General features: G+C 45.4%; 1 protein-coding gene across 10 annotated transcripts in view; it reads left to right on the forward strand.

The window, feature by feature from the left end:
• The first annotated feature begins 1,103 nt into the window (after nucleotides 1–1,103).
• Nucleotides 1,104–17,519, forward strand: part of DPP8 (dipeptidyl peptidase 8) — a 35,053-nt gene continuing 18,637 nt past the window's right edge. For 3 of the 10 annotated variants that reach the window (XR_005105329.1, XM_037394733.1, XM_037394727.1), the window contains exons 1-12: nucleotides 1,104–1,168; nucleotides 3,305–3,574; nucleotides 5,152–5,264; nucleotides 6,220–6,393; nucleotides 7,292–7,460; nucleotides 8,688–8,798; nucleotides 9,182–9,310; nucleotides 11,269–11,330; nucleotides 12,378–12,478; nucleotides 13,799–13,976; nucleotides 15,301–15,460; nucleotides 16,918–16,997. Coding sequence is in view for 9 of the 10 variants with exons in the window: in XM_037394733.1 (XP_037250630.1) it covers nucleotides 3,316–3,574; nucleotides 5,152–5,264; nucleotides 6,220–6,393; nucleotides 7,292–7,460; nucleotides 8,688–8,798; nucleotides 9,182–9,310; nucleotides 11,269–11,330; nucleotides 12,378–12,478; nucleotides 13,799–13,976; nucleotides 15,301–15,460; nucleotides 16,918–16,997 (1,536 nt within the window). In the remaining variant the exon portion in view is untranslated. Of the gene's footprint in view, nucleotides 1,222–1,693; nucleotides 1,713–2,889; nucleotides 3,030–3,304; nucleotides 3,575–5,151; nucleotides 5,265–6,219; nucleotides 6,394–7,291; nucleotides 7,461–8,687; nucleotides 8,799–9,181; nucleotides 9,311–11,268; nucleotides 11,331–12,377; nucleotides 12,483–13,798; nucleotides 13,977–15,300; nucleotides 15,461–16,917; nucleotides 16,998–17,519 lie in introns of those variants that run through there. The other 7 variants (XM_037394728.1, XM_037394729.1, XM_037394731.1 and 4 more) reach the window with 7 other exon arrangements.

A 17,519-nucleotide genomic window follows, 5' to 3' on the forward strand; every position in this document is an offset into this window, starting at 1 on the left:
CCTGCCCCGCGACCACATGCCCCAACCTTTTTAACTCTTCCGTTGTAATTATTACAAGCCCCAGGACCTTGTGCCAATAAGGCTAAAGAAGGATAGGGTTGGTTCTGGTGATACTTTCAAAAAGGCTCCCCTAGCAGCTCACACAAGGGCACCTCGCCTGTGGCCTCCCACATCGTGCTGGTGACATTCATCCTGCCCTCCAACCCATCTTGGCAAGACCTCTCCCTCACAGCTTCTAGGCGCTTCCTTGTGCTCCCACAGAGGGTTTTTCTGTGCATATCTCTGCACCAGTAAGAGACCCACGCCATGCCTCAGCTTGCCTCTGAATGGAGGATTTTCAACCTCTGCCAGCCCCTGGGACTGCAAAGCCACTGGGTAAGGTCAGGTGCGCTGTGGCAGTTGTTGCCGGGCTTCTTTATTTTGGAACACAAGCCCCACGTACCCTTTAGGGAGCAACAAGCCCCCAAGCAGCACATGGGAGGCTGTGCTGAAGAGCTGGTGCAGGAAAAACAGCCGCCGGGTCTCTATGGCCTGGAGAGTCTACCTGCGCATGTCTTTAGGAGGGGGCACCTGCAGCAAAATTATTTTTTCTGGTTTATAGTGGATCAAAAAAGCCTTTGCTTTACAAAAAGTGACTTCGCTTTGCAAAGGGAAATTCAAATGTATAGAAGAAACATTTGGCTGGGGGCTTACTGCACTGGAGCCTGTGGGTGCCCTGGGCTGAACACGTGTCGCTAGTAGCTGGGAAATTTTTTTGTGTGTGGGAAGCATGTTGGTGTGGAAGTGCTAGCTTATTTTGCGGGGCAAAGGGCCGATCTTTGAAATTGAATGGTTCCCGTGCATGGGGGTTTCCCTGACCTGACCCCCGTGCATAGGGTAATGTGTGTGCGTGTGTGTGTGCCCCGGGTCCCCGTGCAAGGGGTAAAATGTTTGCCCCGGGTCCCCGTGCACGGCTGGAGCGTTGCACGTCCCTCCCCTTGGCTCCCCGCAGCCCGGTCCTCCCGGCCGGCAGGCGGCGCCCTCGCCCGGCGCGGCTGAGGCACGTGCGGCGCCGCCGCTTCCTCCCCGCGTGCAGGGGGCGCCCTCGCCCAGCGCGGCCCGGCGGCCCCTCCTGGCGGAAGCGGAAGCGGCTCGGCTGGGCTCGGCAGCATCGCCGCTGCGGAGCGCCGTGAGTACCGGGGTGGGTGAGGACCCTCCTGGGGCCCGGGGTTCCCGGTGGAGGTGGGTCTTGCGGGAGCGGGGCCGCCGCCTCCGTCCTGGAAGGAGCTGCTGGGACCCCGTGGGGTGAGGGTGGGCGTGGGGGTTGCCCGGGGGCGGCCTGGCTTTCCGCCCCCGGCCAGGCCTGCCCGCTGCTACAGGCGGTGGAGGGCCCCTCCCGGGATCAGACCTCGGCGGCAAGGGCAGGCCCGTGGCCGTTCACCCCGCTCAGGCCCGACCTGCGCCTCTGGCGTGCCCTGCGGGTGTACGAGGTGTCCTACGTTGTAGTGCTTCGCACCCTGAGCGAGCGATGGGGCGGGCTCTCATTGTTGGCTGCGGGAAGGTGGAAATGAAATGCTTCACCTAGCAGAAGGTGGCTGCAGTTGAGATCCCGCAGTGATCTCCTGAGGGGCAGATCCTCGCGTTACCCTGGGTTAACATCAGGATGTTCTCGTTTGCTCGTTAAAGTCTACGCCTCTCGGATTTTATCTTTTATTGGGAGGGAAGTTTGAGAGGTAGGTCATGTTAAGACATACCAGTATCTGGGTATAGGTGGGGAAAGGAGATTTTTCTTTGTTGGAATCCTGCAAATTAAATAAGAGTTTTGCGATGGGGATTTGAAGTCTCATTCTCAGTTTCTAATGCTGTCTGAACAGAGCACTGTTTTGTGTATGTGTTTGGACTCTCCTTCTAGTTTTACAGGGACGTTTCATTTCTGCTGTATTTTTGTGTTGTAAATAGCTTGGACGAAAGAAAGCCTGTGTTTGTATTGTCAAAGATGGAACCAAACACTTAATCCAGACATGCTCTGCTTTGCTTTTAGCAGTTTTTGTTGAACTGGGTTTGGTCCAGAGGTGTAGGTCGTCTGTTTTTCACTCATCTGTGATGAGATCTGTCAGCTGCAGGAGAGCTAGTCTGTCAGGGAGCTTTGTCTCAGGCGGCACAGCTGCCAGAGCCCGTGCCTCAAGATCTGGTGGTCCTTTAGTACCTGTTTGCTCAATGGGAATGCTTTACTTAGTCTGCATAAGTGTTTCTGTCAGGCTCAAGCCACCAGGTTCAACCCTAGCAGTGTGCAGAACAACTGTGAAGTATTTCCATTCTATATATAGAAAGAACCCTCCGTTTGAGACTTGACAATCCTTATGCCTTGGTCTCCCAGGTAATGATCTCTGCGGTGGGATTTTATAGTTTGGATGCTTTTGAACCTGTCCTCAGATCTGGGATTTACAGTAGAAGGGCTTGGTTTCCTCTTGCCAGACATCTGGGCTGTTAATTCCAGCTCAGATATACTTTGTAGACTATACAGCTGACTGCAGGAAGAGATATCTGCTAAATTAACAACCTGTTCAGAAGGATAAGACTTGTCCTGCAGATAAACCTATTTAGAAAATGCTTTTTTCACTGTATCCCCTTTCTTCTGGTATCGCCTCATGCTTCTGGAAGAGTCTTATCCGTGCAGTATTTGTAATTATATCCCTGCAATATAAATCCCTGATATATAATCCCTGATATAATAATGATGATCGTTGCTAGACCCTTCCAAGCTTTGTTTGAAAGGAGATGCAAACAAACCCAAGAAATTATAGGAGAATAATGGGAATGTGGGCATGCAGTTGCCTGGGCTCATGATGTATGTATGGCTTGGTGGTTCCAAATCAACTACTAATGTTGTTTCTCCTAAGCAGCTGGTTGTTCCAGGTCGTGCTACAGTCCTAATCATCCCCTGTTGTGGTATCGGTGTAGCAAGATGACATTTGTACAGTTCACACGGAGGAAGGACCAGATAGGAGCTTAATGGGAGGAATTTTTCCACTTCGTGAACTAAGTAGTTGGTATATGGGGGTGTGGGAAATGCAAATAGCAATAAATCTGTGTGGCTCTGTGAAGTTTTTATTCCCATTCTGAAAGGATGAGTGACGGCAGCCTGTGTTCCACAGCAGAAATCTCTTTCCTAGTCCTCTTCATTCTGCTGTGGGTTCCCCGCCCCCGCCATGAAATGGTGATTTTCTTATAGCGCTTTTGCTGTGGTGTGTTTTGGGAGTCTGAAGTGAATGTTTGCTGGGCTGCTGAAAGGCAATGCTGAACCTCTGCTATTCTGTTCTTCCAGAAACATGCAACATGGCAGCAGCCATGGAAACTGAACAGCCGGGCCTTGAAATCTTTGAAACTGCGGGCTGCGAGGAGCAGGTCCAGAGAGAGGAGCAGCCAAAACTGGAACCTTTCTATGTAGAGAGACATTCATGGAGCCAGCTTCGAAAACTGCTCACAGATACGCGAAAGTATCATGGATACATGATGGCAAAAGCCCCGCATGACTTCACGTTTGTGAAGAAAAATGATCCTGAAGGACCTTATTCCGATAGGATCTACTATCTGGGTAAGCTTGCTGCGACAGCCTGTCTCTTGATTAAACAGTCACTGCAGAGGCTGTTTGGGTTTGACTGTTCTTGAGAGCTGGATGTTTCTGGTGATTAAAATGGATTTCAGGGCAGATTGGCTGGTCAAATGTCGTGTTTGTGATGGTAATGTCTCATTAGAACTTGCAATTTAATCTCTCACAGAAATGGTGTAGTTGGAGGTAACCCATTAGGCCTGTTGGAGCTGGAAGAGGACAGTGAAGTGTCCTTTGGGGCATGTTCACTAGCTGGGAGGACGGGTTACGTCTGTTCGGTCTGTTTTCTCTCACTGCCAAGTATGAGATCCCCTCTCCAAAAACTGTGTAGGTTTGATCTCCTTTCTCTTAATTAGGATTAGTGAGTAGAACCTTGTTGTCCTTCAAAGTTCCCTTCCAAAGCAGATTATAAGTGTAATTTTGGAATTCCTTTGTGTCTCAGCTACTGATGGAGTAGGTTTTCCAGGGATCTTGTGGGGAATAAATAGCAGTGTAGGGCAGGGGAAGAGTAACTATTTTCCTCAACATTTTTGGTCTTGATAATGGAAAACTTAATGTAATTTATTGTTCTTGGCCTTATTGTTGTCACTTCTGCATTGTTTCACCAATTAGTGTTCCCTTGATATGTCTGCATTTCTAAATTGCAGCTGTGCTTGCAGTGATTTGGCACTGTAAATTATACAGTGAGCAACTTTCTGAGTGGCTTTTTGGAGCAGGCCTTACGGCAGAGGAATGCTTTTGTCCAAAGCTACACTAGCTGAACATAAGTCCATGAAACACTGAGTTGAGGGAGAAGCAATGGCTAGAGCAAGGGCTGAGGAGCCAGAACCATGTTCTAGCCCCGTTGCGTGCTGCTTAGGCTAGTTGCTTAAGCTCTGATTTGTGATTCACAGAGTCTTTGTATGTGCTGTGCAGTGACATAGAAAGCTGCTGATCTGTCTCCTTTTTCCCCTTTTCAAAGGATGGGGGTCATAACCCTTGGATGATGCTGAGTTCAAACACATTGAGGGTGGGTTAAGGCTGAGCTCTGCCTTCCTGCAGGCCACTTCCTGAGCTATAGATCAGACTTGGCCTTCCCCGGGGCACATCTGGCTCCCTTTGGGCCAATCCCCATGTGCCTTGGCAGGAGCTTTCAGAAATCTAAATAGCACTGAGGGAGAGGAGCAGGAAAGGAACTTTCAAACCTTCCTAAAGATGCATTATCTTTCAAACACAAGCTGCATCATGGTGTGTTCTAGCCAGGGGAATTAGCAGAAAGGCCCTCCTTGATTTTAAAAGCTTATAAAATAAAAGGGCCCCCAGCCTTCAAGAAGACACACATATGCTTCAGGCATCATGCAGTAAGCCTGGGTGTAGTTCCTTGTTCTCTGCCTTCTCTGTGACCTGTGTTTCTGTGAAGCAGGGAATTCCCAGAGCAAGGCTGCAGCACAGAGACCATAAGTACTTTGTCTGGTAGGAAGGGCCCGTGAAAACTGTTCCTGGGCATCCTTTGAGAGTATTTGGATTAATAACAGAAAGCTAACATACTTTTTTTTTTTTTTCTCTCCACGCTTTCACAATAGCAATGTCTGGCGAGAACAGGGAGAATACGCTCTTCTACTCTGAAATTCCCAAAACTATAAACAAAGCTGCTGTCCTGTTGCTTTCCTGGAAACCTCTTTTGGATCTTTTTCCGGTGGGTCCTGATTTCCTTCTTGCTTCTTGGAAGCGTGGCATGTACACGGACTTGGGGGTTGCACCTATAAGCCGTTGTTAAATTTTGGAGTTTATTGTCTCAGATATTTTAAGATTCTCCTTGTACTTGGCTAACTGCAGCCATCTCTAAAACAAGCACAGCGTTCTCACCAGTGTTTGGAGTTACAGCCCTTGTACGCCATAACAGCTGTGCGCTGGATGATTCTTCCTTTGCCGGCAGAGATTGCAAGTGCTAATATGCAGCGGTTTCTCTGCTGTGAGATGCTGGGGATTGTTGAGGGAGCCTGTAGTCTCTGATAATCACTGTCTTGCAGGGGGAAGTGCTGAGTCCCCCAGAGCATCAGTCAGTGGCTTCATGACTCATGCTAGAGCAAAGGATTCTTTTCCCACTCACTGGGGTGTGTATCCCTTTTCACCTCTGCACATTGCAAGCCTGCATCAGTCCCATCCCAGACACTGTGACAGGCTGGAGGAGGTGGGACAAACCCCGTGTGGAATTAGGTGTATTTTGCCCTGTGTTATTTCCTGAGGCTGTCAGCCAGACGCAGGATTCATGCTGTGTTCTCCTCCCACCTGACCAGTCACTGCGTATCTTTGCGAAAGTTTGCAAAAACTCTCCTGCTCATTCTAGAAATAACAGACCTTCGGTCTGATCTTTCTTAGACCAGTGAATATTGGAAATGGTGCTGGCCTTGCTATGGGAAGGGCGGCTATCTGGTTTACAGCTGTGTGGGGTCTGATCATGGCCTGCACCTACAAGTGCTGATGGCAGGGGCACAAGCAGGAGCGAGCTTGTAGCTGCCAGCACGAGTCTGGAGGAGGAAGATGTCAGCACAGCCATCTGCTGCTGAAAGCTTGGCATGTAGAGACGCTCTGACAGTATAGTAGGACGTGCAGAGCAGAGGTGTTGATTGTGCTTCTCTGCCTGTATTCAGGCCATCCTGGACTATGGGATGTACTCTCGTGAAGAGGAGTTGCTACGGGAGAGGAAGCGAATTGGCACCATTGGGATTGCCTCTTACGATTACCACCGAGAAAGTGGCACCTTTCTGTTTCAGGCGGGGAGTGGAATTTATCATGTAAAAGACGGAGGCCCTCATGGATTCACTGTGAGTTTACTCATCTCCTGTCTCACTGCAGTACTTCTTTGCTCTGGCTAGAAGCTCCTTTGGCTTGGAGTGAAAGCAAAAGGACGTGATCATTAGTTATTGTTGCACTAACATGGCAGGTAGCCTTGAGAACCCTTGAAATGTGGAGGAGTCCTCCGTAGAGCTGCATTTGCATGGTTGTAGAGACTCGGGTGGGGAATTACCAGACATGGTGGTAACAGTGACAGCAGGACAGAACACCTGATCTCTTTTCTTTTTCTTTAGCGATGGCAATAAAAAGCAACACAAAGGCTATATGCTCTTTCATGTAGTCAGAAGTGACATCAGAGGCAACCTTTGTTCTCAAGCTGTGGTTTAGAGGTCACCGTTCAGCAGTCAGTGCTGTATATGTTACAAGATTGGCTGTTTAACTTGCAAAACAAGCAGCCTTTACTCTGCTGGTGCTGAAATTTGACTTCAAAGCTGAAATAATTTCTTATTATCGTAACAGATGCTTGATGTCTGTCTAACCCTGCTGTCAGGGGGAATTTACTGTACCCTGAGATGCTTTTGGAGGACAAGATTGTATGTTCTGCCAACCCCCTTTTTAGGGTGCTGTTTTTAAGAGTGTGCCAGGCTTCTCTAGGCAAGCTGTCTTCTGATTTGTGGCTAATCCTCAGCACTGGTGAAAGAGGCCCTGGTGGGATCTGTGTAATCATGGTAGAAGCACAAGTTTCCCTATAAAATAACTGCATAGTTTTTTTCTGTGTTTAAAATTCCTCTGTAAACCTGTGCATTTGAAGTCAGTGTCCACATTACTGTGCTTTTAGAGACCTTCTGATAATCCAGGTTAGTTTATGTAAGTGTCTGTGTGTTATCATTGCCTACTATGCTTTTTTTCTTTTTTTCTTTCAAACAGCAACAGCCTTTAAGACCTATTCTGGTAGAGACCAGTTGTCCAAATATCCGGATGGATCCCAAGCTTTGTCCAGCTGATCCAAATTGGATTGCATTTATCCATAGCAATGACATCTGGATATCTAATATAGAAACCAGAGAAGAAAGGAGGCTAACATTTGTGCACAATGGTAATGCATCCTGAATCAAAGTATCTGCATCTCCTTTGCACTTGTTCTTGCTAGATTAAATTAAGCAATGGAACTAGGGGTTCTTCTGAAATCTGGGGGAGTGACCACCTTGTGTGTCACGTTCTACATGTTTCCTCTAGTGCAGATCTTGTGGGATGATTCTTCTCCCTGCACTGTGGAATGTGGCAGAATGAGTTATTTGTTGAATGCATATGGAAGGGCTCTTCGCCTGAAACACAGAACATTCCTTTTTACTGGAACAGCCTTTTTTGTGTGGAGGAGCTGTGGGTGGAATAGAACTGGAGGAAAGTTTCTGTCAGTGAAATCAGGCTGCAGGGCCTTTTAGAAACAGTATAGACAGTTTCTGAATAGCATTGTGGCTTCTGCTGGCCCCTCATACTCGGTAACTTGGGTCCTTGCTTCTTACTCTCTCCAGCTCTGTTTTAGACATGTGTCACGGAGGAAGGAAAATTGAAAATTGTGGATAAAAGGCTTTTCAGAAGTGGATTGCGTTCTGTATTTAAATCATAACTTTGTATTTAAACTGTATCATTTAAATTTTAGTTAAATTAAAATTTCTGACACTTTATAATAATGCTTTAGCTTATTTAAATGTTAAATATTAAAACATTATGTAAGTACATTAAAAATAAACTGTAGCAATGACTCCTTCTCAGATGATAATTATTTATGAAGCGCTGCTAAGTTACCTCCAGGGTAACAGGAAAAATATTGAAGGCCTATGGATATGTCAGCATGTTGAGATGTTATGTAAGTCTGTTACTTTTGGTTGGTACAGTGAATGAAATACTGATGCTTTCAGTTTTCTGAATGTTGGTAGTTTCAGTTGTTCAGAAAGGTTTGGTTTGGGGTTTTTTTTTCTTTGTTTTCCTTAAAAATTGTGTTTCCAATTCAGTGAGCTCAGTTAGAGAGAACATTTTCTTTTTTTTTCACTAGTACATAGAAAATTGAGAGACTATTTGGGTAGGAGTAAGAAGGGAGTATGGCTTTCTTTTCCTAAAAGAAGCTGCCATGTCAGAGAGGATTAGATCCTCTCTAAATAAATGAACAGAGCAGGGTGGAAGCAGAAAACAAATCTGATGAGAAGTCAGATTTATTATCATGTAATTGTTCCCTGGGGATGAACTTGGGCCATGTTTGGGATAATGCAGAACTAGTTAGGTTCTGCAGTACCTGATGAACTAATTCTTCTGTGTCTTATTTTAGAACTGGCCAATGTTGAAGAGGATCCAAAATCTGCTGGCGTGGCTACTTTTGTGCTGCAGGAGGAGTTTGACAGATACACTGGCTACTGGTGGAGCCCAAAGGCACAGCCAAGTAAGTGTGGTGAATCCAGCATGCCTGACAGGCATGTGGTGGCACCCCTGCTGTGCTGTCCAGTGCAGAGTTATTTTTCTCTGTTACTTGTCTTTATGCAAGATAAGAACCTTATACTCATAGCTCCTTTTGAACTATCTGCAGCAGTGGGCATGTTACAGTGGCCTAGTGAGCACGTTATTGGAGGAAGAGGCTTTCCTTTTCACAGCGATGGTAGGAGTTGTAAGATTCTCAGAGTGTTCTGCTTAATGAAACATGAATCACAGACTTTGTTGGATTTTTATTCATCCTTCCAACCAGCTTGTGCTCCTGTGAGAATGTTGATGACTGCAATAACTGATATTAAGAGCTGTTCTGACCAGGAAATGTTAATTCATTTACAGCACTGGATGGAGGTAAAGTTCTTCGAATTCTTTATGAAGAAAATGATGAGTCAGAGGTGGAAATTATTCATGTCACATCGCCTATGCTGGAGACAAGAAGAACAGATTCCTTCCGGTACCCCAAAACTGGTGAGACCCTTACATCTCTGTTTCTGGGAGACACGTATTTTATTCCATGTGCCTGACAGCAGTGACTCTCCTAGCCTGGAGCAGGGGGTTGTTGGAGAGGTGTTGAGTCATCTTTGAATTGGTGTCCAGGTGGTGGAAATGTGTTTGGGGAAACTGCTGCTGTGGAGGTTAGATTAGTCACTGGTGACGATGCTGATATTCCAACCATATGATTTCTAAGAGCTCCGAGTCTGGTGTCTCAGGAGTTGGTGGAAACCCTATCTGATTGTCACTGTTTTGGAGCTGCTGTCTCAGATCCGGACAGATCTGAGTTGTTGAGGAGTTGATTCTCATTACAGCCCTGTGTCTCTGAGGGAATAGCTGCAGAATTATGGCTTTTTGATTTTTCTGGGGGGAGGGTTTCTGTATAGCTGCTGGCAGTGCCCTGACAGTTCAAGTTCTGAAGGACTCTGGTCTCTGTGATTGCTCCTGGACTTTGAACAACAAACTCGGCATGCTTACAGCCTGTTGTCATATTTTCAAACAGTAAATGATCTGGAGGCTTCAGCAGTAAAGGGTGAGGGCAGGCTTGCAGCATATTAAGTGGAGTGGTCTTGGAAGCAGGGAGGTGGGACTTTAGTAGAGCTGCTGAGGGTTGATTTACTGTCAGGTGAATGGGCCAAGTTTGAACAGTTCAGCCCTCGTTCTTCTGAGACTTCCCTGCTTTTACAGCAGGGTGTGTTGCTCACAGATAACATTCTCTTTCCTCATACCTGTAATCTTCCTTTTTTGGAGAAATATCTTCTCTTTGGCTGACCTTCTGAAGCTGTAGAATTCATTCAGATCTTGCAGATTCCCTGATCCACTGGGAAGAGTTTTCTGCTTATCATTATTTCTTGTTTCAAGGAGGAAGAAATGCTCAGTGTTAGCCTGGGAAGCGAGAGATGACTCCTGATGTTTTTTCAGCACATGTATACACTCAGATTTTTGAAAGTATTTTGTCATAGCTCTGCTCAATGCTAAGTTTCAGCAGTTCAGGAAAATGAGCCAACCAAAGTCCAAATTCCTTTTAAAAAAACTTTTGAAATCTAGGTTTTAATCTCTGGGCCTCAGTTTCTGAGCTGCAGGGGCAATAGCCCTTTTCTGTGGGTTATGAGGGCAAAGCTTGAGGTAGTGGAGAAAATTCTTCCCAGGGAGAAGATAGGTACTTAAACAGGCTGGCACTGTGGCGCAAGGCAAGTTGTTTCACTTCAGTGCCGCAGTTTTTTGGTGTAAACCAGGTTAATGAAGTGGGAGTACTTCACAGGAGCATTGAGAATATTCAGAGTACATGGAATTTGCCACAGGTGGCTTCTTGTGGATCAGCTGGCAGTGGCTTTATTCTTTAGCCCCTCTTTTCTTGCTGTGGAGCACACCCCAGCATTTAGCACTGCAGGTGCTGTACAGCAGGCTGAGTTGCTGCTTTGTGCAGACTTTGTGTAAAGACTTCACTTTAGATTTTCAGTGTTCAACACAAATATGTAGCTTTATTATCTTAACTGCACTAGTCATGGTAATAGGTTTTTAAGTGTTTCATTTTCACAGATGCCTTTTAGCACTAGACCACTTTTCTATGTACCACCTTGAGAATAACAGCCAAACAGTAAACCAACGTTTACTTCGCTATTCTGATCACTCCTGAGCATTTACTTCCAAGTAATACATGCATTCTTTGACTGTGGGAGAGACGACTGACTGTGACAGTAGCATGGCTCTTGATCAGATCTGAATCTGCCTCATATTTGCAGTTTCATTTTTCCCTGTCTGGTTCTGTGCTGTCCCTAACATGTGCAAGTAGGCTATTTGATCAAAGAGCATTCTGCTGTTTGCCTTTTCCAGTTCTAGAACCACAGTTCATAACACCACAATAATCCACAGTTCAAGTCTGCCCTCTTGGAAGCAAACAATTGGTGCCTGACTGCTAACATCTGTTTTTATAGGTACAGCAAATCCAAAGGTCACTTTCAAGATATCTGAAGTGACAATCAATGCGGAAGGCAGAGTAAGTTCTATGTTCTTCTTGTTTTCCAAATAAATACAATTCCTGTGATTCTTATTTGGTAAAATTCATTTTCCAGTTCATTACAAATAAATTTTCTTGGTTGTGATAACTTAATGGCTTCTCTGGAGGCAGTGAACTTGGCTCATTCCCACGCAGATGCTTGGTGTCTGTGTGTGCAGCAGTATTTCTCAAGGCTATGCTTTCCTTCCCTACCACTGGTTTATGAGCTGAGCTGCAGAGCAGAATATTTTAGGTGTGGATGGTTAGACCTTCTTATGTGACAGATCTCTTGATTGGCTGCAGATATTGGGAAAATTTGATTGCAAAGACAACATATCACTTTACAAAAGTGTGAACATATAGAAAGAGATGAGCTTTGCTTTTGCCCCAGGATTTTTTAACTGGTGCAGAAATTTCCATAGTCCAGTCCAAGATCTTTGGACAGTTGGGAAATTAATCTTACCAAACAGATACAGTAACAGCCATATATTATTTGGATTCTCTCTACTCTTGAGCTACTTCAGCTATCAACAGTCACCTGCTGGGATAGTGATGCTGACATCAGCCAGCAAAGGCAGGGAAAGCCATCAGTACCCTTTGGGTACCACTGTGACTTGTTCCCGGTGCCAGCAGGGACAGACTGCAGAACTGCATATAATGAATTAGAACCACATTGATAACTGGATGCCATGCAGGATGTTCAACACCTACCGATGAAAACACCTTACAAAATAGCTCGGTACAAATCACCTCCCCTTTACATGGGAAAACTGAATGTTCAAGTGACTTGTCCGAGACAAACATGGATTTGTGGGCAGCATCCAGATTTCTCAAGTCCCAGCCCTGGCTGTGCTGGTAGTGTGCAGCTCTCCTGCTATGCTGGTGTCTGGCTACAGACAGGGTTGAATCCCCTGTGTTGCAAAGGCTGAACAATCTAAATTGCATGAGCTACACAGAAGAAGTCTTCTGTGTCCAGACTCTCATCGTGCATGAAAACTGGTTGTGGGGGTTCATCTCAGTGTCACTGAATTGCTGCTTTGTCAACAGATTGCAGATGTTGTGGATAAAGAGCTAGTTCAGCCGTTCGAGATCCTCTTTGAAGGAGTAGAGTACATTGCTAGAGCTGGGTGGACGCCAGAAGGAAAATAGTGCGTATGTTAATCCTGTCTCTGCTTAGAGGGTTTGGGGCAATACAGTTAGAAGCAGAATGTAGTGGTCTCTGTCTTCTTCAAGCTTAAGCCTGCTTTCATTTTTACATTGCTGCAAACTTGTTTGTGCAAAAGGGATGATTTTTCCAAAAACCAAAAGAACATCCTCCTTGTCTCTTTCTCTGGTACCTGGCCCTGCTGCTTTGGTATTGGGCACTCACAGCCTTTGATGTATGTGTCCTCTCAGCATCCCTGTGAGAGAGAGTGCAGTGCTATTATCCCCATTTTACAGATGGGGAACTGAAGCCCAGAGAGGCTAAGTGACTTGCCATGGTCACACAGGAAGTCTGTGGCTGAGGAGAGAAATGAGCCCAGGTCCCCCAGGCCCTAGGCTAGCACCCTAACCACTGGACCATCCTTGCTGACCAGACTTACTGATCAGAAAACCTGCTGTAAGTGCTACTTACATTTGCATGTCATTTTTAACCCTGTAGATGATGTAGTACAGTGTTTCTAACTCACCAGAAGCTTCTCTGAAAGGGTTTCTTACTGAAAAGGTTGTCAAGCACTGGAACAGGCTGCCTAGGGAAGTGGTTGAGTCGCCATCCCTGGAGGTATTTAAAAGATGTGTAGATGTGGCACTTAGGGACATTGTTTAGTGATGGACTTGGCAGTGCTGGGTTAATGGTTGGACTCTATGATCTTAAAGGTCTTTTCCAACCTAAACAATGCTATGATTCTCCAGAGTTTTCCTTCTTCAGTTCTTGAATCTAAAGATGGCTTTCACCTTTTTAATTTATTTTTTTTCCCCAAAATGTGGAAGAAATGCAGGGACGCATTTGCTACATTATCTTGCTTTTTGTGGGATTACTGTTAGAGCTATGTGCAAAGCCATCAGCAGTATGGCAGGTCTGCTGCCAGTCCATTTAGGTGCCAGTATTATTCTCTGCCAGGGACAGATTTAAGACATTAGTGTTTTCACAAGTTTCCTGATATTTCAATTGAAATTTTTCTGCTTCATTATTCCCTCTGATTTTTCTCTTCTCTTTCTCCCTTAAAGCACAATTCAAATCTGGGAGAATAGAATTAATTAAACTTTTGAACCTGCAGTGCTTATGCAATATTGAAGTGAAATAGGTTCTTGTGTTATGGAAGAGATTTGTTTATGTGGGTGAAATTTTACACATGGCTTTGTGCTTGAACTGAAATTGAACATTCTTGAGTCCCTCAAAATGCCTAGTGTTAATGAGTTGAGATTTTCAGACCTGTCTAATACTCATGGTTGTGTGCTATTTCCTCTAATATCCGTCTCCTCAACAGCATCTGGTCCATCTTACTGGATCGCTCCCAAACTCGACTTCAGATAGTCTTGATCCCTCCTGCATTATTCATCCCCACAGAAGATGATGCAATGGAAAGACAGAAACTTATCGATGCTGTACCAGATTCGATTACACCTTTCATTATTTATGAAGAAACAACGGACATCTGGATAAATGTAAGAATTTGAATTTCAGCTTTCTCTGGCAGTTTTTTGTTCAAGACCCTATTTGTAGCACTTGAGCAACATTGGTGTTACTGTGCCACCTAGGAGAATGATCCCATTGTGCAAGTTCTGTTCATATTCTGTGCTTCCTGCCGTAAAAAAAATGGGTATGTAGAGAACAGAACAGAGAGATTTGGGATGTGAAAGCAGAGCTGCTTTGCTTGAGGCTGTGCCACGGTCAGACAGAGCTCAGAGCAGGGCCCAGGGCTCTGGTGTTCCAGGGCAACCCCCTGCCTGCAGTGTTACCCACCAATGCCCTCCACCTTCTTGGTGCCATTTGTTCACCAGCGGCAGTGCCAGCAGATGAAGTATTCTTCAGCTATCAAAGATGTATCTAGATGATATTGGGTGAACAAGTCCTGAGAGTCTGCTAACAGTCACTAAAAACCCTCCTTAACGACCTGTGGTCTGGTGAAATAGGTTTGTGTGTAATGTCCTTGGAGATGTGCTGTAGGGCCTGTGCTGTGAGGCCAGACATCGGTGTGCTAAGCTAATGCTGTAAAAATGACTGCTGTTCACACTTCTGTGGATAAAGATCGATGTCTCTAAAGTGATGCCCCATTGGAGGTGTGCCAGCGAGCAGAAAGGCCTGGGAACATCAATCACTGACCAGTAGTTGGATCTTTCAGCAGACAGCGTTTACACAAAGCCTTCTAGTGAATGGTCCCTACACAGGAAGCGCTTCCTCTGATACCATGTTTTCTCCTTAGCAATAGTGGGCATGGTTTCAGGATGGTGCAGTGAGTTTTCCTTTCTCCATTATTTTTACTAGCTGGAGTGGTTTTTGACTGGCAGCTCATACTGTGCAGATAAATGCTCCTGAGTCGCTAAAAAGGTTGTCCCTTGAAGCAAGAGTTGGCATCTTCATGAGTGGGAAGATGATGTCACCCTTCACTTGTGGGCTTCCAGACAGCATTGGACAGAGGAGGCCACTGCACTCTGGCCTCTCTGGGTGGCTCTCCTATGCTGTCTGCAGAGCTGGACCCACCTCTGTATCTAATCTAGAAAGGCAGGTGCAGAAACCCAAACTTAATTAGTTTGGTGGCCAGAAGCTAAGAGTTAGGCTAGCAAAACACCAGGAGCTGTGCAGCATATGTGGCTGCTGTCTGCAGACACCCCCTGGCTCGGCAGCATAACTGGCTTTCCCAGTACAGGACAGTGCTGCACCCTGCTAGCATGAACTGTGTTGTCAGTGTTGAGCCGTAAGAGGAACTTACTATGTGTGATTTCAGTGCCAAGGTACTTCTGATAACAATCCACTGCCCTGTCTCCACAGATCCATGATATCTTTTATGTTTTCCCTCAAACCCATGAAGATGAGATAGAGTTCATTTTTGCCTCTGAGTGTAAAACGGGTTTCCGGCACCTATACAAAGTCATCTCAGTTTTGAAGGAGAGCAAGTATAAACGGTCGTGTGGAGGCCTCCCTGCTCCAAGTAAGTGAAATTATTCTTTTGCTTTAATTGGGCATTTGCTGTCAACTGGAGGAAATAAATGTTCTTGCAGGTGGCAGGAATTACTGTCTTATTGGAAACTCCCGCTGTTGTCCAGGAAAGCACTTCACTGTATAGTCGTTCCTCTTGAAATTACACAGGGTTTGTTCTGTATTCAGCATGCCTTAGTTTTAACCCCAATTCTTCTTCACAGACCAGAGGGAAGTTTTAAAAAGTTTAAAAAATCAGATGGGGGAAACAAGGTCCCTGTGATGCCATGAAATGCACTTAGTTGGCTTTTCCCTGTCAATGTTGGGACTGTTTGTGCACTGGCTTTGCCAGAGGTTAATCATTATAGCAGTAACAAGGCTACCTCTGGTGTGCAGGGTCCGGTGTATCTAATAGGTGCGTGTTAGTTCAGGACTTGATTTTGCAAGTAAACCCAACATAGTCCCTGTCAGCCTTTACAAACAGATTGGTAGCAGAGGCGCTGACAGAGAGCATGGTTTGAACATGCTGTGAGAAAGTCCATGGAGTGCCTCCTGGTCTGAGTGGACCCACATGTTACTCCCTTTAAAATGAGTATGTGTGCTTGGCAGCAAAACCTATGATATGACAACTATTCAAAGAATTTCTCTCTGGTCTTAAAAACAATCATGGTATTGCTATATAGACAGAGATGTTAGTAGGAGAAAATTACCAGCAGCTGTTGCGAATGGGAATGCAGGAAGAGTCATTTCAAGCAAAAAATATGCAAGGACCATGTGCTTCTGAGTTGCAGTCAAGGGTTGGTCTTGCTCAGATGCGTGATATAGCTGTGTGCACAGCTCCCAGAGGTTTTTTCCACAGCATGTATTCTTCAATTTACAGTTTCATGCTGTGATACTTAATTTACTTGGTGTGTGTTGAAGGCACTTACTGAGCTCTGCATGCACAAAAAATACACCTAATTTTACTAGAGGTCCTAGTTCCGTGCAGCTATTGTTGTGGGGTTTTTTTTTCCCAGATAGCATTATATCCTGCGTTGATTAGATTTCTCTGACTGCATTTGACTTCTTTTTCTCCCCATATCTTCCTCATTCTAAGGGAAATGAAAAACCAGAGTTGTTCTGTTGCAAAATTCCCCATTTTTTGACACCCAAGATTCCCTTTGCACACCCATTTTTCAGTATGAAATCTCTGTTTCTGTGCAACTGACAAAATAGTTAAAAAAAAAAAAAGAAAAGAAGTAAGCAAGCTGTCCAGGCCTTGGGTTGAATCCTGTGAATCCTTTAACATATATTTCACAGAGCATTAAATAGTACTAGCCCTAACATTTGTCTGGGGAGCTGGCAGAGGTCTCCTGCAGCTTGCTCTTGAATTTATTCTAGTAAAAAAGCTTGAAAGGAAGAAGTATTATTGTGACCACGTGTTTTGTAAAATGTAAAAATGTAAAATCTCTGTATGTTGGCTGTTCGCAGGTGACTTCAAGTGCCTCATCAAAGAGGAGACAGCGATTACCAGTGGGGAATGGGAAGTGCTTGGCAGACATGGATCCAATGTAAGTCTCTGCTCTTGCTGCACGGATACCCTGAAAGCAGCACACGCTGCAGGGAGATGAGCTCTGGGGCCTCACAAATCAGTACATGTCGCATTGGTGAGGCTCTGCTCCCTAAGAGTGGACCTTGCTGCTCCCTGGTATTGAGTTTGAGCATATGTGTCATATGTGGCGGGTTTTTTTGGTCTACGGTGTGCTTTCATCCTTCTCTACCTCGGGTATGGTATTCTGCACCAAAGGTGGTCGTTTTGGCAGTGTGGGAAAGCAACACAAGCAGCATTAGTTGGCATTGTTTTCTTGCGTGTTCCTGCATTGGATCCTTGTCAACAAGGAATTTTCCCCCTTAAGTTCAAGCCTTAAAGAGAAGGGAGCAAAGATAATGCAAGGCAGCAATGAGGAAGTTCCGTGTTTCATGAGCAGCAAGATGTTATGGTGGTGTCCAACTGCTGTCCTGGAATGAAGACAAACTGGTTGGAGGGATTAGCATAAATCCATTAGCCCTGTCTCTTTTTAGCCAGAACACAC

This window comes from Falco rusticolus, chromosome 7 (genome assembly GCF_015220075.1).
Source record: "Falco rusticolus isolate bFalRus1 chromosome 7, bFalRus1.pri, whole genome shotgun sequence".
Lineage (NCBI taxonomy): Eukaryota > Metazoa > Chordata > Aves > Falconiformes > Falconidae > Falco > Falco rusticolus.